A 26,297-nucleotide genomic window follows, 5' to 3' on the forward strand; every position below is an offset into this window, starting at 1 on the left:
TGAAGTCCAAGAGAAAAAAAAACACTTCATTCAGAATCTATTAGAGTTTAATTGTCTGATGGGGTATATATATTAGAATGTAATCATTTTCAATTATTCCGTATATAACATAGAAAATATTCCTACCTAGGTGCTTTTCTTATATAAAATTATTTTATCCATATGAAAGCCACCGACTACAGTCATTTCACCATTATGGCTACTCTGTAGGGCTATGTAAAGGTCTTAAGTCATGATGTTTATCTTCAAAAGGCTTCCAGTTTAGCTACAAACACTGGACACATGCATAATGACATACACATGAGACATCAGAAGCTTCATTAGATAAGCTACAGAAAGAATTTAGTAAACAGCTTCTGTGAGCCACAAGAACTGGATAAAACGGCCATAAGGGTTCAGGCTGTAGAAGCAAAACTCCCCACATGAACAAAGGAGTCAAAAATAATAAAAATAAATTAAAAACTGGTCCAACAGTCCACAATGCAAACCTATCAAACTTATTCTAGAAACAAAATTATGTTAAACTAATTAATTTTTTACTGTTTTATAGTTTTAATTTTAGGGCTTAGTAGTAAAGAAAGGAAAACTAGGTTACCGTATTTGCTACCATAAATACAATACTAAGTTACCAATATTATAAACAGTTACTCTCTTTCAACATAAATTATTCATGAAATACATGCAATATTACATTCCAAACACTCTGAAGATGGGATTTTTATTTCTTAGGAACATCTAAATCCCAAATATTACTTTTGCCAACCCATATGCAAAGTTTTTTATGAGACTTAACATTTCAACACTTAAACATTTGTATCTATTAGAGAAAGAAGGAAAAAAATTAATTTATACTCTTTTGGAACATGCCCAATTAAGAACTGCCAATACTCATGTAAAAACCAAAAGAAACAAACAGAAAAACTCCTAATTTGTATGTGCTAACAATTTACATCAAGTATGGCAAGCAGCTGACGTACCTTTATTGTGACGTTACCTTTAGTTACTTTTCTCATGTTGAAGCCCACTGTAGGTATCATATCTTCACTGAACTGACCTGACTGAATGAAAGAAAACATTTGAAGTTAGACTAATTGTTACTTATTAAAACTGCAACACTGTACAACCTTTCACATCAACTTTACTTCTGTACCCATATTCAGTTCAGTTCAGTCGCTCAGTCCTGTCCGACTCCTTGCAACCCCATGAATCGCAGCACACCAGGCCTCCCTGTCCACCACCATCTCCCGGAGTTCACTCAAACCCACGTCCATCGAGTCGGTGATGCCATCCAGCCATCCCATCCTCTGTCGTCCCCTCTTCCTCCTGCCCCCAATCCCTCCCAGCATCAGAGTCTTTTCCAAGGAGTCAACTCTTCACACAAAGTGGCCAAAGTACTGGAGTTTCAGCTTTAGCATCATTCCTTCCAAAGAACACCCAGGGCTGATCTCCTTTAGAATGGACTGGTTGGATCTCCTTGCAGTCCAAGGGACTCTCAAGAGTCTTCTCCAACACCACAGATCAAAAGCATCAATTCTTCGGCTCTAAGCAAGTAACTAATTTTTTAGTGATGGTAACCTTAAGAAAATATTCCTGATAGCCATAGATTTTGAAGAGATGCATTTTTTTCATTCATAGACATTCTCCTTTTAAAGATACTTTCGAAACTAATGCAAATTTTACATATTTTTAAGTTTAAGAAAAATACTGTACAACTACTTAAGAAATCTGTTATGTAAATTTCCTCCACCTATACATACATTTTTGTATACAAGGTAGAAGTAAATCAGAAGCAAATGGTCAGAGTTTTCTATTTGTAGCACTGAAATTATATTGACAATACTGTTAAAATTCACTGTTGCTCTTCTGAGTCAGCTTTTTAATAATGCTTACAAAATGTTTTTTCATAAAGATGATCCTCCTTTTATGTAGGATTCTATTCTATTCAATTCCATTCTCTTTTTGGTTTATAACCTTCCTGTCAGAGACCAAAATTAAGTATCTTCTAATACTATTTATATTTTTAAATGTTTATGATTACACAGTGTAACAAAGGTCCATTTTACAAATGGATCTATAAATCCACACTTTCCTGACTAGACTGACGTGAAATGGCAAATTTCATATAGCGGAAGTTCTATATCTGAGTCCTCAATTCTTTCCCATTAGTCTGTTTTTTTCCAATTGGAAATAAATTAGGATTACACAAATTACTGTAGCTTATCTATATATTATTCTAAATAGAAGATCAAGAATTTGGAATGTTTAGAAATGTGGTTCATTGCTCACATTTGAAATAAACTTTAGAAAGTAATTATTTCTGTTACAATACTGCCTGCCTTTTATCAACTCTTGATATTGAACCAAGTCTCTCCACCCAAGCACATATGTCTGTCCACTCAAACATTCTTTATATCCTCTAGTGAAGTACACCTAATGAGTCACATTAATACTGATTTTATATATTATGTATTTTGCGACTTGGGAATATGAACTCTATCAACACGGGGCTCTTTAACAAAATGGGACTATTTTAAAGTCCCTAACATCGGCCAACTATTAGCCACACATTCATTTCAAAATGTCTACAAGTACTGAGCACAATGAATTCCAATTTCACAAGCTAATTTCTTCTACATATCCCCCAAAATGTTCTACTTCTTTTTCTTTTCCCCTACTGTTCAGTGGCATTTGGGCTAATTTTAGAAAAAATGTTAATATAACCATAATCACTATTTTATTTTCACCTGTCAAACAGTACAATTTTCAGAACTTTCACATATATGATTTATATGTGAAGATTTAGTTGTGATATCAAATGTACATATATCAAAACTAGCCATGACAAAAGAATAAAACATATAACCTGATTAAAACATGAGCAAAGGTAACATCAAAGGCATGCTCTATAAAGGAAATAAGCTAATAACTTCATTAACACTTCTGCTCTGAAAAAGACAATGTCAAAGAGACTCAAAACAAGCCACAGAGTAGGGGAAAAATATTTGCAAAAGACACCTGATAAAAGACTATTACTGGAAATATACAATGGAACTGTTAAAACTCAACAGTATGAAAACAATCCAACTAAAATATAAGCCTAAGATCTCACCAAAGGAGATACACAGATGGCAAAGAAGCACAGGAAAAGACGCACCACATCATATGTCACCATGAAAATGCAATTCAGAACAATAAGATACCACTGCAAACCATTTAGAGTGGCCCAAATCTGGTATTTTTTTATAACATCAAATGCAGATGAGGATGTGGAGCAAGAGGAACTCTCAGTCACTGCTGATAGGTTTGCAGAATGGTGCAGCTACTTTGGCAGACAGCTGACAGTATTTTACAAAACCAAACGTATTCTTACCATACAACCCAGCAATCACACTCCTTGGTATTTACCAAAAGGGCTTGAATACTTAAGTCCACAAAAAAATCCACACATTAAATGATTACAGCATCATTGTTTATAATTGCTAAAACCTAAAACAACCAAGATGCCCTTCAGTAAGTGAACAGATAAGACTGGTACATCCAGACAATATAGTATTATTCAGTACTAAAAAGAAATGAGCAACTAAGTCACGAAGAACATGGAGGAACCTTAAATGCATATTTCATGAAAGACCCAATGTGGCAAGACTACATACTGCATGATTCCAACAATATGATATTATGAAAAAAAAGAAAACAGTAAATAAAAAGATCAGTAGTTGTCAGGGGTGGGAGAATGAAAACAATATGGCAGTTCCTCAAAAAACTAAAAATAGAATTGCCACATGATCCAGCAATTCCAGTTCTGAGTATATACCCAAAATAACTGAAAGTAGGAATCTGAGATATTTATATAACCATGCTCACAGCATTATTCACAATAGCCAAAATGTGGAAGCTACCTGAGAGTCCATCTGATGATGCACAGATAAACAAAGCGTGGTCTATTCCTACAATGTAATACTATTCAGCCTTAAAACCTTATTCATGCTACACCATGGAGGAACCTTGAGGACACTGTGCTAAGTGAAACAAGCCAGGCACAAAAGAGACAAAAACTTCATGATTCGATTTATATGAGAAACCTACAGTAGTTAAATTCATAAAAACAGAAAGTAGAATGGTAGTTGCTAAAGGCTAGAGCGGTGGAAACAGGGAGTTAATGCTTAGTGGGTATGGGATTTCAGGCTGGGTAAATAAAAGGTCCTACAGATGGAGAGTGGTGATGGCTACAAACAAATGTGAATGTACTTATTAGTACTGAATTATACACTTAATAGTTAAGATGGTAAATTTTATATCTTGTGCATTTTACAATTATAAAAAATTGTGTGACGTAAGTGAAGGCAATCATTATCATTTTATGGAACAGGAAATAAATTCCCAAGGTCACACTGCTCAACAGTGGTTGATTATTTTTCTTAAAGTTCGCCACTGTGAATTATAATAGGCTTTAACTAATATCTGAGGAGAGGTCTGAGATAATGCCTCATTTATTTGGTATCATTAGGAAAAGAAGCTATACATAATGAGGCAGGCAGAAATCAAACCTGAAGTTTTTTGGTACCAAAACTTCTACAACAGCTTGCACACGAAGCTTTCTAAGGTGCAGTACATACTTGGCTAACTTTTCACAATCCTTGGAATATGACTGAGTATGTTCTTGGTGTTTCAGGGTCATTTTACAAATTGTAAAACAAGAAAACTAAACTCCATAATCCTCACAGGCCCTTCTGGCAGTAAAATTGTATGATTACGATCATGATGTAGGGGCTGCAGTATACTCAGCTGACCCTGAACCGTCTTAGTTGTTCATCTCTTTCTTCACCATGACTTCTCACTGCTGGCAGATGTTAACCATAGTTTTCCCTCATTCACCTGCCACTGATAACCTGCAAAGGCTGAAAATTAGGTAATCGTATCTTTGGGTTTTTAATTCCAAACGTCCTGAGTACAGCATAATTGTTCAAAAAACATTTGTTGGCTTTGATGAATGGATTTTGTGGAACAACAACTTTATAGATTTGGAAGCGTTTTCTACTTCTTTCTTAGTGTCAAATCTTAATTGTCACTTTTCAAAGCTTGTGTTGAATGACTAAACCACTCAGTTGGCAGTTGTGCTCTAAATAACAGAATTTATTTCTATGCTGTCAAAATGCCACTAAACTGAGACTAGCAATTTAGGAAACAAGTAGATGTTTTAAAAATACTACTTAATTGTGTATCATGCTCTTTATTTTAACAAATACTTACATAGCATGAAGCACTGGTCTAAATACTCAGTAAATATTAATCAATATTAACTTACTGAATCCTTATAACAACCCTATGAAATATGTGGAAATATCCTCATTTTTCAGATGAGAAAACCAAGGCAATGACAGGTTAAGCTATTTGCTCAAAGTCACATTATTTTTAACATCTGTAAAGAGAAATAAAAATATGTTTTCATACCTGTCTTCTTAAATAGCATATCAAATATAAACTGACCTTCACTTAACACAAATTCAAGATCATGAGTGGCACTCACAATGATTTTGGGACAATGGATGAAACTGCAGCTATTATGCACACCTAGAGTCACAAGGTTGTATCTCTGGAATTTGTTTGGCTGGGACAAAATAAATTTGAAGCAAAATAAGATGGTAAAATACCCTCGAGATCGAGGAATCTTATTACCAGTTACACTAATTACTAACCACACACAAGTCATCTTACCTTCAGGATTAAGCTATCTTACTAGAAGAAAAGGAAATTGGAAGACTATCTCCAAAGTCACTTACAGCTCTAGCATTTATGGTTTTATGTTTATTCATCAGTTCAATTCAGTTCAGTTGCTCGGCTGTGTCTAACTCTTCACGACTCCACGGACTGCAGCACGCCAGGCTGCCCTGACCATCACCAACTCCCAGAGCTTGCTCAAATTCATGTCCATCGAGTCAGTGATGCCATCCAACCATGTGATCCTCTGTCGTCCCCTTCTCCTCCCGCTTTCAATCTTTCCCAGCATCAGTCTTTTCCATGAATCAGTTCTTTGCATCAGGTGGCCAAAGTACTGGAGCTTCAGCTTAAGCATCAGTCCCTCCAATGAATATTCAGGGTTGATAACTTTGAGGGTTGACTGGTTTGATCTCTTTGCAGTCCAAGGGACTCTCAGGAGTCTTCTCCAACACTATAGTTCTAAAGTATCAATTCTTTGACGCTCAGCCTTCTTTATGGTCCAACTCTCACATCAATACATTAGTACTGGAAAAACCACAGCCTTGACTAGACGGACCTTTGTCGGCAAAGTAATGTCTTTGCTTTTTATTTTATGCTTATTCACAGGCCTCTCATTTAAAATATACTGCTACATTTAAAATGGATAGCCAACAAAGACCTATTGTACAGCACAAGGATCTCTCCTCAGTGTTATGTACCAGCCTGGATTGGAGGGGGTTTGGAGGAGAATGGATACATGTACATGGATAGTTAAGCCCCCTTCGCTGTTCAAGTGAAATGACCTCAACACTGTGAATCAGCTATAACCCAATATAAAATGTTCTTGGTGTTAAAAAAAATTAAAATTGAATAAAATATAGAAAGTGATGAATGCCTTCAAGAGTAGGAAAAATGTGACTTTTTCTCCCCCCAAAATCATTAGTATACCAAAGGCTAAAAGCAGACCTTGTCCCATAAAGTTCTATTTGCGTCAACTCCAGTACACAAAGCTTACCTAAATTTATTACTGTGGATCGCATGAGTAAGGCAAAAAGAAAAGGAAAGAGAAGAACCAAGGTTATGGTTAACCCCAGGAAGGCAGAAACATGAGGCAGAGGACCTGTACTAGTGAAAGGACACTTCACTGACCATACTCTAAGACAGTAAGAATGGGGAAGGTGTTTATTCTTTGTAACCAGATTAAGGTAGAAACGCACCATGCAAGCACTGGCTGCTCATATACCATGGTCTCTGACACTTGTGAGAACACAGTGAAATACCCATACATTTCAGTGCTTTAAAATAGAGATTCCAGATGCAACAGATGAGATTTTACAGTTGCTCTCATAAATGAACAAATGCAGAAATCAAGCTGTGAACAACATGGGAGAAGCTTCTCTTTGCTTGATCTGTTTCTCTTTAGCAGCAGTCTGATCCAATTCAATAAACTTTAAACACAAGTGGAAAAATGCCTGCTTTGACAAATCTCTCACAGGTTTTTCTCTAAGAATCTTTTTATTTTTTAAGGTTTTAGTTATCAAGATACTTTGTAGAGACAGAATGAGATAAACAGCAAGAACAAAAGATTCAGACTACATTTCTCCTCTCAGCCAAAAGAAACTACTTTCACATGCTAAGCAGAGCAGTCGTCTCTCTTTTTAAACAACATAACTATGACGCAAATCATTTAAACTGCCAAAATTTACACATTTGACAAGTAAGATAAAGCAAATAAACATACAAGTAATTCACTTTTTTTTCCAAGAACGTTTAATTCAATTGGAAAACTCATTACTAATACCCATTTTCCTAGTTTGTATCATTATTTGGTTCTTGTATTTCACTAATAAGTTAAATTACTGCTAATAATATTACTCTTATGTTTCAAACTACAATAGTTTAAAAAAAAAAAAAAGAATGGCAACCCACTTTTGCTGGAATTATTTAAAATGAAAGGTAGATCTAGGAGAAAATCTTGATGAGGAATAAGGTATTTCCATTCCTTAAACGGTCTTAAAGTATACCTCACAAACCACTCATCAGCTGCAGAGGGAAAAACAAGTAATTATACAATGAAGAAATCAAGATAAAATCTTGACTTCACATGGACTTCTCAAATGGACTTCATGTGCCCTAAGAAGTATTACCATAAGGACACAACATCCAAGTATTTCAACTGAGAAGGCATAAAATAAATCTAATCATGAACAAACGTCAGACTGACCCGAAACAGAGGAACGTTGTATTTAAAAGGCAGGGGGAGAGGAGGAGTTTCAAAGATGCCAATGTCATAAAAGATCAAAACTCTAAAATGTTTCAGACTAGACAGAAGGTGCTAAATGCAGTACCTGACCCTAGACTGGATCCTCTGCTGGGGAGCAAAAAAACTATCAACAACATTACTGGGTCAACTGACAAAACAGTGATAGATAACATCTATGAGATATCATTTTTTAAAAAACACAATAAAGTTGGCAACTAAATTAGTCACGTAAGAAAATATTCCTAAACTCAGAAAATACAAATGTAAACATCTAGGAACAATGGGCATGGCACACAGAGATCTTCCTTATACAGGGTGACATACACAGTACATGAAGGCTACAGCAATGAGATGACATGTCTGACCTCAACAAAGGGTCTATAATTGTTTTTTGGAGTGCTTTCATTCCTGCAAATTTTCTGTAAGTTTGAAATTGTTTCCAAAGAAAGATCTCTTAAACAGGATAATCAAATATCACCTTCTTGTGTATCATATCTAGGACACATCTAGAATTAAAAAAATAAATTTCCTACTATAATATTAGTGAAACTCATGAACAGATTCAATCTTAAGAAATTATGACAACTAGTTCAGGAACAAATCACTGCTAATCTAGTTCTGTCCTTCAATGTTCTAAAAGGATACTGACTTACAAATGTCTTCTAATAGAAAAATCCATATTTAATCATTTCTATATAAAGGAAAAGCCTCTAGGCTTTGAAATTGGCATTTTTAAATCTACTCTGATTTTCTATATTTTAATATTTATGTATAAGCTGGGAAATGAATTAAACACAGTGTGCTCTCCCAAGTCTAAGTTCCTCTTCTGGGTGAAAACTATCCCACTTAATACATATTCTTCTCTTCTCTCTCAGCACTTCATAGTTTCCACTGTGAACACATATGTCATATCTGAGGCTCTCTTTTTTTAAGGGGCTAGAAAAGGTATAATCATTCAGTACAGCGGTATATCAAGGATCATATCATGTTCATTTTCTTTTTAGAAATCTTTGGACAATTTTCCTTAATTTCCAAAAAAACTGTAATTTGTTATCAGTTTTAAGCGCAAACCCAGAATTACTTCCAACTACAGACATAATTCCTTCCCACAGGACATCAGTTTAAAAGGACATATTTAAGCTTCATTTGAGAGTTAAATCTTACTAACCAAAGAATAACATCTCTCAAAATCCCAGTGGGTTTTGACTTTAGTTTGTTTTAAGATGGAGGGATTCTCTTCAGTCGTTATCAAACAAAATTAAGTAGCACACAAAATTTTCAGGTTTCTTAGGGGCATGGTCAATTAAGGCCTCTCATCTTCAAATGGCCCAAATTCTGAAAAAGAGCTATAACTCCAAATAAACTAAACTCCTAAGTTGTTTTTCTGAAGGAAATCAAGTAATAAAAACCTTCAGCAAAATCATAAATTTATAATACTATCGTTCAAAAAAGGACAAAATTTGCAACAATAGTCAAAACAGCTTCTCACTCTTCAAAAACACTAGCCAAAAAGATAAAAAAGCATCCTTAGGATCTGGCATGGACAGGCCCCCTGTGGAGACTCTGCTCTAGATGTCAATATTTTCCATCTGCTCTGCCAACTCCAACTGACTGGCAGCGGCTTCCACCTGGGCACAGTGAGTGCTGTGCTCTTCCTTCATCTGTCTTATGCACATAGATGAGGCATTTATGAACTCTGGTCTGGATGTTCTGATGGAGGCAGGCTAGTTCTAAAACTCTGCTGCAAGATGATCCAATCAGCAGCAGCAGACATAGATGATGAATCTGAGTTGTACTGATTCACAAACACCTATGACTGTTCACTCCCTTCTTTATGGTCCAATAGGAGTTGTGGCTGTTGTTTAGTTGCTGAGTCATAACCAATTCTTTGTGACCTTATGGACTGTAACCCACCAGGATTTTCTGTCCGTGGGATTTCCCAGGCAAGAATACTGGAGTGGGTAGCCATGCCCTCCTGCAGGGGATCTTCCCAACTCATGGATTAAACTCTAGTCTCATTATGATTCCTGCATCGGCAGGCGGGTCCTTTACCACTAGCACTGCTAATACCAAGACAGCTACTCTGCAGCAATCTCCTTTACAAAGACAACTCCTGAGGATTAAAATGTCCTCAAACCCACAACTTCTATTAGAAGCCTGAAAACCTTCATTCCTGCAAACTTCTATTCCTGAAGAAAATTCACTTCAAAAAGTCTCTGATTACTATTTCATATATCCATCATAATTTTCATCATAACTTGCATTAACAGCACATTAGTAATGGTTTTACACATCTACTGGGTTGGTCAAAAAGTTCGTTCAGGGTCTTGTACCATTACCATCTTACAGAAAAACTTAAAAGAACTTTTGTGCCAACACAGTATCTCCAAAGAACTGCTGAAGAAAACTCAACTTGTTTGTAGAACAATTTGACAGTGAGCATCCTAGTCAACCACTGGGCGACCACATAACAGTGCAGCGTTTTCACTCAGTCAGAAATTCTGATGATGTAATAACAATGTGAAAAAAAATAAATAAATAACAATGTGAAAAAAGGGCTCCCAAAGAAATCAGTGCTGGAGCGCTTGAGCATATACAGAATTGGCTAACTTATCAAGTCATTAATGTCTGGATGTATTTCTCCCATGAACATCAAAAGTCCACTATACATCTGTAAAATACACTTGTATCTTCACATTAAAAAAAAATTATCCTACATAATCTTCACATGTGGGATCAAGCAGATTCTAAACTCAGAAGCATGAGGGTTGGGGGGTGGGGATTAGCATTAGTTCAGTTCACTTCAGTCACATCCAACTCTTTGCGACCCCATGGACTACACCACACCAGGGTTCCCTGTCCATCACCAATTCTGGAGCTTGCTCAAACTCATGTCCATCAAGTCAGTGATGCCATCCAACCTTCTCATCCTCTGTCATCCCCTTCTCCTTCTGCCTTCAATCCTCCCCAGCATCAGAGTCTTTGCCAGTGAGTCAGCTCTTGGCATCAGGTGGCCAAAGTATTGGAGCTTCAGCTTCGGCATCAGTTCTTCCAATGAATATTCAAGACTAATTTCCTTTAGGATGAACTGGCTGGATCTCCTTGCAGTCCAAGGACTCTCAAGCATCTTCTCCAACACCACAGCTCAAAAGCATCAGTTCTCTGGTGCTCAGCTTTCTTTATGGTCCAACTCTCACATCCATACATGACTACTGAAAAAACTATAGCTTTGACTAGACGAACCTTTGTTGGCAAAGTAATGTCTCTGTTTTTTAATATGCTAGGTTGGTCACAGCTTTTCTTCCAAGGGGCAAGTGTCTTTTACTTTCATGGCTGAAATCACTATCTGAGGTGATTTTGGAACCCAAGAAACTAAAGTCTGTCACTGTTTCCATTGTTTACCCATCTATTTGCCATGAAGTGATGGGACCAGACGCCATGATCTTTGTTTTTTTTTGAAGCCAGCTTTTTCACTCTCCTGTTTCACTTTCAAGAGGCTCTTCAATTCCTCTTCGCTTTCTGCCATAAGGGTGGTGTCATCTGCATATCTGAGGCTATTGACATTTCTCCCTGCAATCTTGATTCCAGCCTGTGCTTCATCCAACCCAGCATTTCACATGATGTACTCTGCATGTAAGTTAAATAAGCAGGGTGACAATATACAGCCTTGATGTACTCCTTTCCCAATTTGGAAGCAGTCTGTCATTCCATGTTCAGTTCTAACCGTTGCTTCTTGACCTGCATAAGGACTTCTCAGAGACAGGTAAGGTGGTCTGGTATTCCCATCTCTTGAAGAATTTTACGAAGTTTGTTGTGATCCACACAGTCAAAGGCTTTGGTGTAGTCAGTGAAGCAGATGTTTTTTTTGTAACTCTCTTGCTTTTTCTATGATTCAACAGATGTTGGCAATTTGATCTCCGGTTCCTCTGCCTTTTCTAAATCCAGCTTGAATGTTTGGAAGTTTTCAGTTCACATACTATTGAAACCTAGCTTGGAGAATTCTGAGCATTATTTTGCTAGCTTGTGAGATGAGTGCAACTGTGTGGCAGTTTGAACATTCTTTGGCATTGCCTTTCTTTGGGATTGGAATGAAAACTGACCTTTTCCAGTCCTGTGGCCACTGCTGAGTTTTCCAAATTTGCTGGCATATTGAGTGCAGCACTTTCACAGCACCATCTTTTAGGATCTGAAATAGCTCAGCTGCAATTCCACATTTCAGGCCTTCATACTATCATACTGGTTAAGTCTCTAAACAATTCACCTACTTTTTTCATTTTTACCTTCCTTTTTAACAAATACCTTTTCATTAAGGAAGTGACAAGAAAAAAGAAACAGAAGGAATCCAAATTGGAAAGTAAAATTGTCACTGTAGTAACATGGTACCACATATAAAACAATCCTAGACACCACCAAAACACTCATCAGGAATTCAGTAAAGGTGAAGGATACAAAGTTAATATACAGATATCTGTTGTGTTTTTACACACTAACAATGAACTATAAGAAAGAGAAAGCAAGGAAAAAGAAAATCATCAAAAAGAATAAAATATCTAGGAATAAGTCTGCCTAAGGAGGTAAAAGACCTTTACTCAGAAAACTATTAGACACTGATTAAAGAAATGGAATATTTGCTGTCCACCTAAAACTATCACAACAGTGTTAACTGTCTACACCCCAATACAAAATAAAAAGCTTAATTAAAAAAAAAATTGAAGATGACACAAGATGGAAGATGACATATCATGGTTGTGGATTGGAAGAGTAAATATTAAAATAACTGTACTACCCAAGATTACCTACATATTCAATGCAATCTCTATCAAAATACCAATAACAGTTTTCACAGAATTGGAACAAATAATTCTAAAATCTATATGAAAACACAAAAGACCCCAAGTAGCCAAAACAATCTTGAAATGAAGAACAAAGCTTGAGATGTCACACTACCTGATTTCAAGCTACTCTACAAAGCTACAGTAACCAAAACACTACGGTGCTGGCACAAAAATAGGCACATTTATCAATGGACAGAACAGAGAGCCCAGAAACGAACATACTTGAAACTGAGTCTCCCTAAAACCAAGTTCCCTTACAAAGTTTAAGATTACTCTATTCAAAACCTTATTCCCTTTCATGTAACCTCTCACCTCAATTCTGTGCTAACTAAACACTAATCAACCAGAGTTGATTGCTACTGCTAAAACTGCTACTGTTGATAACATCATTAATGTCCTAAAACTACTATCACACATATCATCACTAACAAACAAACTCAGGTTGTTCTCCAGGGCAAGATGAGCCAACAGGCCCCCAAGCCATGCACCATCTGGCCAGATAATCATAAACCAGACTCCCAAATCTACAATTAAGTAATGTCACAGAAATGTCACATGACAATGATTAATCCCAGCCTCTTTGTTCTTCCTCCTTTAGAAATCAAAAAATAAAGCCTAACTCAACACTGAGTAGAGTGGATCTGAGGCCTGCCTCCTACTCCCTTGCTTGGCATCCTGTAACACATCCTGATTTTGCTGCAAACTACCATTGTCAAGAGTTTGACTTTCCACACCATGGGCACATGTGCCCAAGCAAATAAGTAATTTCCTCTATTTAAAAGTTTCTTTCCCTCTTTCGGTGAAGAACTGGGTATTTAGGCAACTAAAATGAGAGACTTATTTTCCACTGTATGCCCTTCTGTGTGTGCACGTAGAGCCTGTTTCAAAAAAAAGTATAAAAACAAAAATTTTTCCTTCAAATCCTGAAATAGACTTCCATGATTAAACTTAAAAGGAAGATTCCTAGAACCAACCAAAAGCTACAAAATCAATGAGCTATGTACGTAGCAAGAGTTCCTAGTCTTAAGCAAAACACTGGTGGAAATCACAACAAATACGCAATCCACAAATGGTAAAATGAATTCTGAACTCTTTAAAACAAAATAAGAAAGTCAAGTCTTTATTGATCTATTGAAGATCTATTAGAGTAAGCCAGAATCAAAAGAATAAAAAAAAGAGTATTTTGAATGTAATTAAAAAGGCCCATCATAGAAAAGTAAAGCCAGATAACTGATTAATAATCATTTGAGTATAGTTTAAATTATCCCAGGGGCTGTAGATTTACTGTAAGAAGTCGTGCTCATTTTCTCAGGTAATGGATGTTTATGTTAGTCTTCTGGTTATGCCTGTGACTCTGGAGAGAATCATACTGGGTTATTACCCTGGTCTTACCACTTGCCTAGCTGTAGGTCCTTCTTACATGTTCCTTACCTTTGCAATGTCCCTCTTTCTCCAAATGTAAAATGAAGATAACAAGTCTCTATCTCAAGTTAATTAAATTAAAATATATACACCATTTAGAACAACGCCTGCTTCAGGCACTGGTTACAGGTACAGTGGAAGCACTGAATATTTGTTACCATCAACAAACATCACACAGGGTCCATGAAATGTGATGTCACAAAATAGTTCACAGTGTTCTGGTTAAGTTTAGGTAAACACACTCCACCCTGGCTCTTTCACTGAATGTAACTAAAAACCATGGACTGAACACATGCAGCAGCTGAGGACTCTGAAAGGAGGTGTAGCAGAATGATCAGACAAGGAAATCACAACTCAAAACACAAGCAATCTGATGCCATTTCCTAGCTGCTTTTTCCTTCCCTCTCAATCTCCCAGAGCCTGGATCAAAGGCAGCCCAATTGCCAGAAACGTGTACCAAGCATGGACAGAGAAAGCTCAAGGAGGAGGCTTCTGATTTGGTGTGAGGATGGTGTATGGGTGCATGTGCATGCGTGTGTGTGTTTCGGGGGGGGGGTGGGGGTGGGGAGTGGGCGGGAAGGAGAGGGACGGGTTGCTAACAGGACAGAGAAAGTGGAAATCCTCTGGGTTTTTTCCTTTCTCCTACCATAGTCCCCACACAAATCAAGTCTGGAAGCCATGAGCACCTAACAGCAGCTATGCCCAGGCAAGTACCTTGAGAGAAGGGAATCTTCTCTAACCAAAGGAACTGTGGTCCAAATAGTACTTGGGAGTGGGATGGACAGGGAGGAAATAGGAGAAACAGAAGGAGAAATCCCTGTTGAGGTTTTGGGCAGGGTCTTCATTCTCTCTTCTACCACTTAGTCCTTGAGACAGATTCAGTTGAGGGAAGGACATAACAAAGCAGGGAGACCGAACCCATCTATCCATCCACCCCCCACCCCAACTTTCTGGCAGCAGTGGGTGGGGAGGGGTAGGGGGTGGAGGATGGGGGTGGAGTCAAGACAGTATCAGAGATTCATAAAGGAAAGGACTAGGTAAACTGACCCCATAAAGTTGTATATGAACTCCTGAGCTCATCCTCAAACTGTGATATGTAACTCTGACCCTGAGCAACTTATCAAAAGCCTTGAGGGCTAAACTATGACCACTAGCCAGATTTCCAGTTAATCCCCTCAGTAGTATACAGGCAGGAATGATCCCAAAAGTACTACTGCAAACTGGACTGACATTAGAACCAAAGCCCACAGAAAAAGGCAAATTGGAGCCTCTGGCCTGAATCTGGGTCAACTGCCTGCTAAAACAAAATAACAAAAAACATTCTCCAAAGAATTAAAAAAAATCCCAGAGTCTTGTTTCTAAGTATCTAGAATAAGTAAATACATGAAGAATTAAGAAAAATTTCAACAAGCAAGGGAAAAAGACAATGAACAGATGCCAACATCAAGATGACAATATATTGGAAATAACGATAGCTACCATAACCATACTCCAAGAAGGGTACACACTCTTGAAATGAATGGAATAGAAAGTTTCAGCAGGTAAACAGAAGCCATAAAATAGAACCAAATGGAAATCTTAGAAATGAAAAATACAATAACCAAAATTTTTAAAAAACTACCTCACTGGATGGGCTAACAGAAGAATGGAGGTAAAAGAAAAAACTCAATGAAGTTGAATATAGATTAAGAGAAATTAGCTGAACTAACAAAAGATGGGGGGGGGGGTAGTCAAAGACTCTCAAGGGTCTTTAAGATAATATAAAAACGTCTAACATTCATGTCACTGAAATCCCAGGATAAGAGAAAAAGAATGGTACCACACAGGACTTCAAATAGCCAAAATCATCTTGAGAAAAAAAAAAGAACAAAGCATCATGCTTCCTGATTCCTAACTCTATTACAAACCTGCAGTAATCAAAACAGAATGGTATGCGCATAAAAAGCCACAAAGATCAAAGGAACAGAACAGAGAACTAGGAGATAAACCCATGCATGTACACCCAACAACTACTTTACAACAAAGGAGCTAAGGATATACAGTAAGAAAGACAGTCACTCCAACAACGGCACCAGGAAAACTGGACAACCATAAAACTGGACCACTGACCAAAGAATGAAAGAGGACCACCATCTTACGTTACACTGAAAACATGAACTCAAAGTGGATTAAGGACTTTAACGTAAGACCTAAAACTGTAGCACTCCTGGAAGACACAGGTGGCAAGCTCCCTGACAGGCCTTGCTGACAATTTTTAAAAATTTAACATGAAAAGCAACAAATGCAAAAATAAACAAGTGTGAACTATATCAAACTAAAAAGCTTTTGCAAAAGCAAAAGAAACCATCAACAAAATGAAAAAGCAATGTAGCAAATACGAGAAAATATGTACATATCATGTAACTGGTAAGGGGTTAATATTCAAAATATAAGAACTCATACAACTCAACAGCTAGCAAAAAAGCAACTGGTTAAAATTGGACCGAGGATCTGAAGACATTTTTCCAAAGACATACAGACAGCCAATGGGCAGATGAAAAAGTGGTCAGTATCACTAATCATCAAGGAAATGCAAATCAAAACTACAATAAGAAATCATCTCACACTTGTCAGAATGGCTATTATCAAAAAGACAACAAATAACAAGTGTTGGCAAGGATCTGGAGAAAAGGAAACTCTTGCTTTTGGTGGTAATATAAATCCACACTGTTGGCCACTTTGAAAAAAGATATGGAAGTCCCTCAAAAAATTAAAAACAGAACTACCATCAGATCAGATCAGATCAGTCGCTCAGTCGTGTCCGACTCTTTGCGACCCCATGAATCGCAGCACGCCAGGCCTCCCTGTCCATCACCCTCCCTCCCATCACCAAACCCAGAGTTCACAGAGACCCACGTCCATCAAGTCAGTGAAGCCATCCAGCCATCTCATCCTCTGTCGTCCCCTTCTCCTCCTGCCCTCAATCCCTCCCAGCATCAGTCTTTTCCAATGAGTCAACTCTTCGCATGAGGTGGCCAAAGTACTGGAGTTTCAGCTTTAGATCATTCCTTCCAAAGAAATCCCAGGGCTGATCTCCTTCAGAATGAACTGGTTGGATCTCCTTGCAGTCCAAGGGACTCTCAAGAGTCTTCTCCAACACCACAGTTCAAAAGCATCAATTCTTCGGCGCTCAGCCTTCTTCACAGTCCAACTCTCACATCTATATATGACCACAGGAAAAACCATAGCCTTGACTAGACGAACCTTTGTTGGCAAAGTAACGTCTCTGCTTTTCAATATGTTATCTAGGTTGGTCATAACTTTCCTTCCAAGGAGTAAGTGTCTTTTAATTTCATGGCTGCAGTCACCATCTGCAGTGATTTTGGAGCCCAGAAAAATAAAGTCTGACACTGTTTCCACTGTTTCCCCATCTATTTCCCATGAAGTGGTGGGACCGGATGCCATGATCTTCGTTTTCTGAATGTTGAGCTTTAAGCCATCTTTTTCACTCTCCACTTTCACTTTCATCAAGAGGCTTTTGAGTTCCTCTTCACTTTCTGCCATAAGGGTGGTGTCATCTGCATATCTGAGGTGACTGATATTTCTCCTGGCAATCTTGATTCCAGCTTGTGTTTCTTCCAGTTCAGCGTTTCTCATGATGTACTCTGCATATAAGTTAAACAAACAGGGTGACAATATACAGGCTTGATGTACTCCTTTTCCTATTTGGAACCAGTCTGTTGTTCCATGTCCAGTTCTAACTGTTGCTTCCTGACCTGCATACAAATTTCTCAAGAAGCAGATCAGGTGGTCTGGTATTCCCATCTCTTTCAGAATTTTCCACAGGTTATTGTGATCCACACAGTCAAAGACTTTGACAGTGTCAATAAAAAAGAAATAGATGCTCTTCTGGAACTCTCTTGCTTTTTCCATGATCCAGCGGATGTTGGCAATTTGATCTCTGGTTCCTCTGCCTTTTCTAAAACCAGCTTGAATATCAGGAAGTTCACAGTTCACATATTGCTGAAGCCTGGCTTGGAGAATTTTGAGCATTACTTTACTAGCGTGTGAGATGAGTGCAATTGTGCGGTAGGTTGAGCATTCTTTGGCATTGCCTTTCTTTGGGATTGGAATGAAAACTGACCTTTCCAGTCCTGTGGCCACTGCTGAGTGTTCTAAATTTGCTGGCATACTGAGTGCAGCACTTTCACAGCATCATCTGTCAGGATTTGGAATAGCTCAACTGGAATTCTATCACCTCCACTAGCTTTGTTCATAGTGATGCTTTCTAAGGCCCACTTGACTTCACATTCCAGGATGTCTGGCTCTAGGTCAGTAATCACACCATCGTGATTATCTGGGTTGTGAAGATCTTTTTTGTACAGTTCTTCTGTGTATTCTTGCCACCTCTTCTGCTTCTGTTAGGTCCATACCATTTCTGTCCTTTATCGAGCCCATCTTTGCATGAAATGTTCCTTTGGTATCTCTGATTTTCTTGAAGAGATCCCTAGTCTTTCCCATTCTGTTTTTTTCCTCTATTTCTTTGCATTGATCGCTGAAGGAGGCTTTCTTATCTCTTCTTGCTATTCTTTGGAACTGTGCATTCAGATGTTTATATCTTTCCTTTTCTCTTTTGCTTTTTGCTTCTCTTCTTTTCAGAGCTATTTGTAAGGCCTCCCCAGACAGCCATTTTGCTTTTTTGCATTTCTTTTCCATGGGGATGGTCTTGATCCCTGTCTCCTGTACAATGTCACGAACTTCATTCCATAGCTCATCAGGCACTCTATCTATCAGATCTAGGCCCTTAAATCTATTTCTCACTTCCACTGTATAATCATAAGGGATTTGATTTAGGTCATATCTGAATGGTCTAGTGGTTTTCCCTTTCTTCAATTTCAGTCTGAATGTGGCAATAAGGAGTTCATGGTCTGAGCCACAGTCAGCTCCTGGTCTTGTTTTTGCTGACTGTATAGAGCTTCTCCATCTTTGGCTGCAAAGAATATAATCAGTCTGATTTCGGTGTTGACCATCTGGTGATGTCCATGTATAGAGTCTTCGCTTGTGTTGTTGGAAGAGGGTGTTTGTTACGACCAGTGCATTTTCTTGGCAACATTCTATTAGTCTTTGCCCTGCTTCATTGTGTATTCCAAGGCCAAATTTGCCTGTTACTCCAGGTGTTTCTTGACTTCCTACTTTTGCATTCCAGTCCCCTATAATGAAAAGGACATCTTTTTTGGGTGTTAGTTCTAAAAGGTCTTGTAGGTTTTCACAGAACCGTTCAACTTCAGCTTCTTCAGCGTTACTGGTTGGGGCATAGGCTTGGATTACTGTGATAATGAATGGTTTGCCTTGGAAACGAACAGAGATCATTCTGTCGTTTTTGAGACTGCATCCAAGTACTGCATTTTGGACTCTTTTGTTGACCATAATGGCTACTCCATTTCTTCTGAGGGATTCCTGCCCGCAGTAGTAGATATAATGGTCATCTGAGTTAAATTCACCCATTCCAGTCCATTTGAGTTTGCTGATTCCTAGAATGTCGACATTCACTCTTGCCATCTCTAATTTGACCACTTCCAATTTGCCTTGATTCATGGACCTGACATTCCAGAACTACCATATGACCTAGCAATTCCACTTCTGAGTACTTATCTGAAGAAAATGAAGACTTTAACTCAAGAAGATACATGCATCCCCATGTTCAGTGCAACATTATTTACAAAAGCCACAATATGGAAACAACCTGAGCATCCAATGACAAATGATAAGACGTTTAAAATGTGAGACAGTTATATACACATGTGTTGCGCGTGCACACACACACACACACACACAATGGAACATTATTCACTCTTTAAAAAGAATGAGATCCTGCCATTTGGAACAACACAGGTGGACCTCAAGAGTAATGCTAAGTGAAAAAAGTCAGACAGAGACGAATACTAAATGATATCACTTATATGTGGAATCTAAAAAGAAAACAGCAAAAAATATAAGCTTACAGATACAGAAAACAGACAAGTGGTTGCCAGAAATGGGTGAAAGGGTCAAAAGTCACAAAATTCCAATTATAAAGTAAGTAAGTCATAAGGATATAATGTACAGCATGGTGACAAAGTTAATAGTATTGTATTAAATATTTGAAAGTTGCCCAGAGTAAATCTTCAAAGTTCTCATCACAAGAAAAAAAGTTTCTTGGCAACTATGAAAGGTGATAGAGGTTAACTACACTTATTGTGGTTATCATTTTGCAAGGCATATTAATATTTAATCATTTTATTTCAGATTATACAACTAACCATTGTATGCCAACTACACAATAAAGAAAAAAAGAGAGAAGAATGGCTGAAAATGTTCAAAATTTGGTGAAAGAGATTCAAGAAGTGCAACCAATCCAAAACAGGGTAAGCTCGAAGAAATCCATATCCAGATACATCATAATTGAACTGCTGAGATCAGACAAAAAAATCTTGAAAGTAGCCCCAGAGAGAAATGATACATGAAAATAGCAATTAGAATGTCTATGCGTAACAATTTGAATGATTATGAATTTCTCATCATAAGTAATAAAAGTCTATTCAAAAGTGCTGGAGGAGGGGGGACAACTGTCAACCTAGAACTCTATATTCAGTGAAAATGCCCTTCAGGAATGAAGATAATAAGGACCCTCTCAAAGGAAGGAAAACAAAAAGAATTTGCACCTGGCAGACATGCTCTAAAAGAAATACTAAAGGAAATTTTTCAGCTGTGACAGAAACTAACAGAGGAAACCTAGAGTTTAGTAATTAAAAGAAAGCAACAAAAACAGTAATATTTGGATAAATGTAATAAACAATTAAGTTTCTCTTTACAATAAAATATTTGATAGTTGAAAGAAAAAATTATAACACTGGTATGGTTCTCAACATCTACGGATACAATATGACACATATAGCACAAAGGGAAGAAAGTAAACACATCTACATGGTGGTAAGTTTCTACTTTCCACATGAAATGATAATTTTAAGTAAATTAGGTAAAGTATATGTATTTTAATCCCAAGGATAACCACTAAAGGAGCTATACAAAGAGAACAGCCAAAACCTCAAGAAATTACAATTCTAAGAGAGTCCAAATGAACAGAAAACAGGAAAGAGGAAAAAGAACAAAAAAGGGTGACAAAACGAACAAAATGGCAGAACTCAATGCAAGCACACCAATAATGAGAGTAAAGTGGTCTAAACACATAACTGACAACAGATTGCCAGAATACACATATTTTACGAAGATTCAGCCGTACGCTATCTTCAAGAAATCCACTTCAAATAAAATGACAGAGTAGGTTAAAAGAAAAAGGACAGAAAGAGTACCACCATGCAACCATTAACCAGAAGAAAGCTGGAGTAAATATATTCGTATCAAAGAAAATAGACGTCAGAGTAAGAAAACTTACCAAAGATAAAGAGGAACACTAAGTAATGATAAAAGAATCATTTCTCCAAGAGCATGTAATGTCCTGCATGTGTATGCACCTAACAAAGCTTCAAAATACATAAATTTAAAACTAATGAAACTAAAAGGAGAAATAAACCCACAATTACAGTGACTGTGGAATTACTCTCATGTTAACTGAAAGAACAAATAGCAAGAAAACCAGCAAGGATGCAGTTAAATAACAACAAACGAGGTGTAACTGACATTTACAGAACACTCAAAAAGAGCAGAGTACACGTTCTTTCTAAGTAAACATAGAACATTCAAGATAAACCAAATACTGGCCATCAAACAACACTGGAGAAATGTTAAAAGGTTCAAGTCATAGAAACTATGTTCTCTGACTACAACAGAATTAAACTAGAAATAATTAATACAAAAGTATCAGGAATAACCAAATATAGTCTTTGGGGCAAGGAGGAAGTCTCAAGGAAAATTACAAAGTATTTTAAACTAAATAAAAAAACTTATCCAGATTTGTGGGATGCAGCTAAAGCAATGCTTAGAAGGAAGACTCAAATGTGTATATTCTTCTCTAATAAGAAGAGCCTCAAATTAACAATGTGAGAAATTAAAAAAAAAAAAAGAACAAATATGTACAGCACAGTGACTGTAGTTAACACTGCTGTATGGTATATTTGAAAGCTGTTAAGAGAGTAAAATCCTAAGAGTTAATCACCACAAGAAAAAAAAAATTTTTCCCTCTTTTTTTTTTTGTATCTAACTGAGATGATGGGATTAACTAAAGTTGTGGTAATCATTTCACAATATATGAAAGTTAAGCCATTATGCTGAATACCTGAAATGTACCCAGTGCTTATGTCAATTATATCTCAATACAACTAGGAAAGCAGGGTGGGAGAGAAAAAAATAATCCAAAACAAGGAGAAGGAAACAGTAAGAGCAGAAGTTAATAACACTGATCGGAAAATCCTCTGACATTAATCAAAGGAACCAAGGGCTGATTCTCTGAAGATAAACAGAACTGATGAACAACTGACCAATGAAAAAAGAGGGGATAAAAATTACAAACATCCACAATGGAGATATTACTAAACTCAATAGGTAGTAAAGGGATAATAAGGAAATACTATGAACTCTACCCACACAAATTTAACAACTCCAGTGAAATCAACCAACTCCTTAAAAGTCACAATCTACCAGAACTGCAGGCGAGTTCTTTACCACTGAGCCACCAGGGAAGCCGTTTTTAACAGTCCTCTACTTACTAAAGAGGGCTTCCCTGGTGGCTCAGTGGTAAAGAATTCGCCTGCATATTCAGGAGACACGGGGTTCGATCTCTGGGTAGGGATGATTCCCCGGAGAAGGAAATGGCAACCCACTCCAGTATTCTTGCCCGGAGAATTCTATGGACAGAAAAGCCTGGCAGGCTACAGTCCACAGGGTCGCAAAACAGTCGGACACAACTTAGCGACTAAACAACAGCCACAATTTATTAAAGAAATGGAATTAGTAATTTTAAATCTTCTTAAAAAGAAATCTCTGGACCAAGATATTTTCACTGGGGAACTCTACCAAAACAATACAAACTCTACAAAATCTCTTCCCTAAAAATTAAATCGAACGCGAAGTCGCTCAGTCGTGTCCGACTCTTTGCGACCCCATGGGGTGTAGCCTACCAGGCTCCTCCCTCCATGGGATTCTCCAGGCAAGAGTACTGGAGTGGGCTGCCATTTCCTTCTCAAGGAATATTTCCCAGCTCATTTTATAAGTTCAGCATTACCTTGATACCCAAAAATAGTTTACAACATACACAAAAGTTGATACTCTGTCCGAAAATAAACATAAAATATAAGATAGGAACAAGAAGGAAGAGGAATGGCTCACTGGTTATGATATGCTGAATGGTCTAGATGTCAAAACCGGGCAGTTCTGTCGAACCAAACGCTGGGGGAGGAGGGAGGGGAGTGGGAGCACGCCAAGCCCCTTGGCTTCTGGTGGTAACATCTCTGAAATTAATTCTAATTTTCAAAATACAGCAAATCACAGTTCCACATATAGAGCTGCTTCTCTGAGAGTGTCTTTTCTCTTTTGACTGTACCCATGCTTCAGTTTTAAGGAGTGTTAAAATCTGTTCCAACATTCACTACGTAGAGAATTAAAGACAAGATCAATCTGTGCTGGAACTTATCCATGAGGCTTAGTTCCTGAAACACCATGAGAGCATTATTTTTAAAACTGCCACACATGGTCCCCAAAGTGAAGAAAACAACTAATCACATCCTGTATAGGAAGATGATGCCATGACCAACGCCACCTCTGAAAGAACATGACTAGGAAGGCCACTGGGAGCCCCACGAACTCTGTGTCACAAACTGCCCTAATTTCTCTTAGACAAAACACCCATGAGGAATTGAACTGACTCATTCAGAACTCCCAGGTTCAATAATATCCATTAACTACTTTTGCTTCCTGTTCATCTCCATTTCTTTAAGGGAAGTTATATGGGTGTTTCTCTGGGCCATGTAACCGTTGACAACATTTAACACAATTTTCTGAGTCTGCCTCATTCTATTTCCAGGGAAACAAATTTCACTGTTCACTGAAACTGTAATATCCATTAGTGGCTTTTTAGATCTACAATTAAACAAATACCAACTACTGAGAAAGTACCAAGAAACTGTCTCCTAGTTTGGAATTTAACCTGTGACTCTTACTGCTACTTGGAACCCTTAAATGTTAGTATGAAAAATTCTCTAAATATATCCAAGGATTACAGCATATCATGCCAGATGACAGCACATGCATAATCTCTTATCAGTTTCCTTTTCCATCTGGAAGGTATAAATGAAGCTACTGAAACCCTGCTCCATAGGTTTTTATTTCATAAAACAGGCAAGCCTCCCTTATCTTTTAAGGACTAGCCGAGGCATTCTAGACAGCAGTAGTGGAGGCAAGAAAATGTTTCTAAACATAATTGTGATGTCAGACTCTGAGAAAACAAACTGTGAGATCTATCCTTAGGATACATTAAAACATGAATTTTAATTTACTAGCCCTTTATTGCCTACTTTTAAATTTTCCAGCCTTGTGGATTTACAACCTTATCTCACCCGCTAATAACATCACGTGGATTGCTCTGTCTTCCCTCACTGTAAAATGTTTAGCAGCACTGTTTACCTTTTAAAAAATCAAAGTCAATAATTTCACCTCAACGTTTTAAACGAGAGTATATCAATTCTTTTAGCTATCTGTTTATCTGCATATCAGTAGAGACATCTCTGATTCAATATTTATCCCTTTGGCAGTATATTGGCATGGCTGCACAAAATGCCATGGTCTGAATACATTCTCTCTCATGGTTATCTTCTACCCTCTGGCTCAATGGGTGTCCCCAAAGAAACATTACACTCTGTGAAGTTATTCCATTAGCCCAGTCAGTACTATCAGGATTGCTTCATACTGAAACGCAGCTCTTAAATGGTGGCCAGGCATGAACACTGCGTCACGGCACAGCACTCAGTTCCAAACTGCGTGCCTTCCAAGAGGCTATCATCATTATTTATTCAGTAGCTGTCTGCAGCCCCGCTTACTACCATCCGGGTGGGGAGTTGGGTGGGGAGTTTGGAAGGGAACGGAAAGTGCAGAAAGAGACTGAAGGAACAAGAATATTCTCCAGTGATATGTGTTTACTGCATCAAGAACATATTACTTATTAGCTAGGATACACGCTGTTGGCTAACCCTATTAATAACAATAAAAATAACAATAGTGGCACATCTGTCATTTTACTGGCCTCATTTTACAGAAAAGGCAATCAGAAGTCAAGGTCTCAAGATCACATATTCAGCTAAATAGTGGCAAAATTGGAATCTGAACCCAGATCTAAATTTCAAAGCCAGAATGTTATTCTCTACCCGAATATAATACTGAGTGCAGCAACTACACTCCAGTTGAAAAAAAATACTTCAGGCATTTGAGGGTTATTTGACAGGCAAGGGTCATTATTTGTATAGAAGCTTGAAACCAACGTTAGGATGTTCAACAACAGCAACAACAAAAAACACACTTAATGATCAACTGCTGCTGCTGCTGCTAAGTCACTTCAGTCGTGTCCAACTGTGTGTGACCCCATAGACGGAAGCCCACCAGGCACCCCCATCCCTGGGATTCTCCAGGCAAGAACACTGGAGTGGGTTGCCATTTCCTTCTCCAATGCATGAAAGTGAAAAGTGAAAGTGAAGTCGTTCAGTCGAGTCCGACTCTTAGCGACCCCGTGGACTGAGAGGTTGTAAATATGAATGGATACTGTGTTAGTAATCTACTAGCATGTACAATAAAATAAACTTAGAGCAGATCAGAATCTCTTCCACCAAGCCAAAATTAGTGACCACAAAGTTACAAACAGGAAGACAAACCAAACAGACTAGCAAATTTTTCAAAGGGTTACTCCAAACATCCTAGCACATCTATAGTGGATTATGGCAAAGGACAGTCTGTTATCTTAGTTTCTCTCTCACAATACTGGAAAACTTACATCAACATTCAGAAACTGGTCCTCGGAGCCCACTACACCTCTACCCTAAAACTCAGGAGTCGCTGAAACAGGATCCCTGCTCAGTGCTCACTAAGGAGTGAGGGCTTTCCATTTCACCTACCATTTAGCT

General features: G+C 37.8%; 1 protein-coding gene across 1 annotated transcript in view; it reads right to left on the minus strand.

Moving 5' to 3' along the window:
* Positions 1–26,297, minus strand: part of ARL8B (ARF like GTPase 8B) — a 55,021-nt gene that overhangs the window by 12,686 nt on the left and 16,038 nt on the right. The window contains exon 2 of the mRNA XM_086366619.1: positions 978–1,058. Within this exon, the coding sequence (XP_086222745.1) occupies positions 978–1,058 (81 nt within the window). The remainder of the gene's footprint in view (positions 1–977; positions 1,059–26,297) is intronic.

Source organism: Bos grunniens, chromosome 22 (genome assembly GCF_055505025.1).
Source record: "Bos grunniens cultivar Pamir isolate PY7600 chromosome 22, Bosgru_T2T1.0, whole genome shotgun sequence".
Taxonomy (NCBI): Eukaryota; Metazoa; Chordata; class Mammalia; order Artiodactyla; family Bovidae; genus Bos; species Bos grunniens.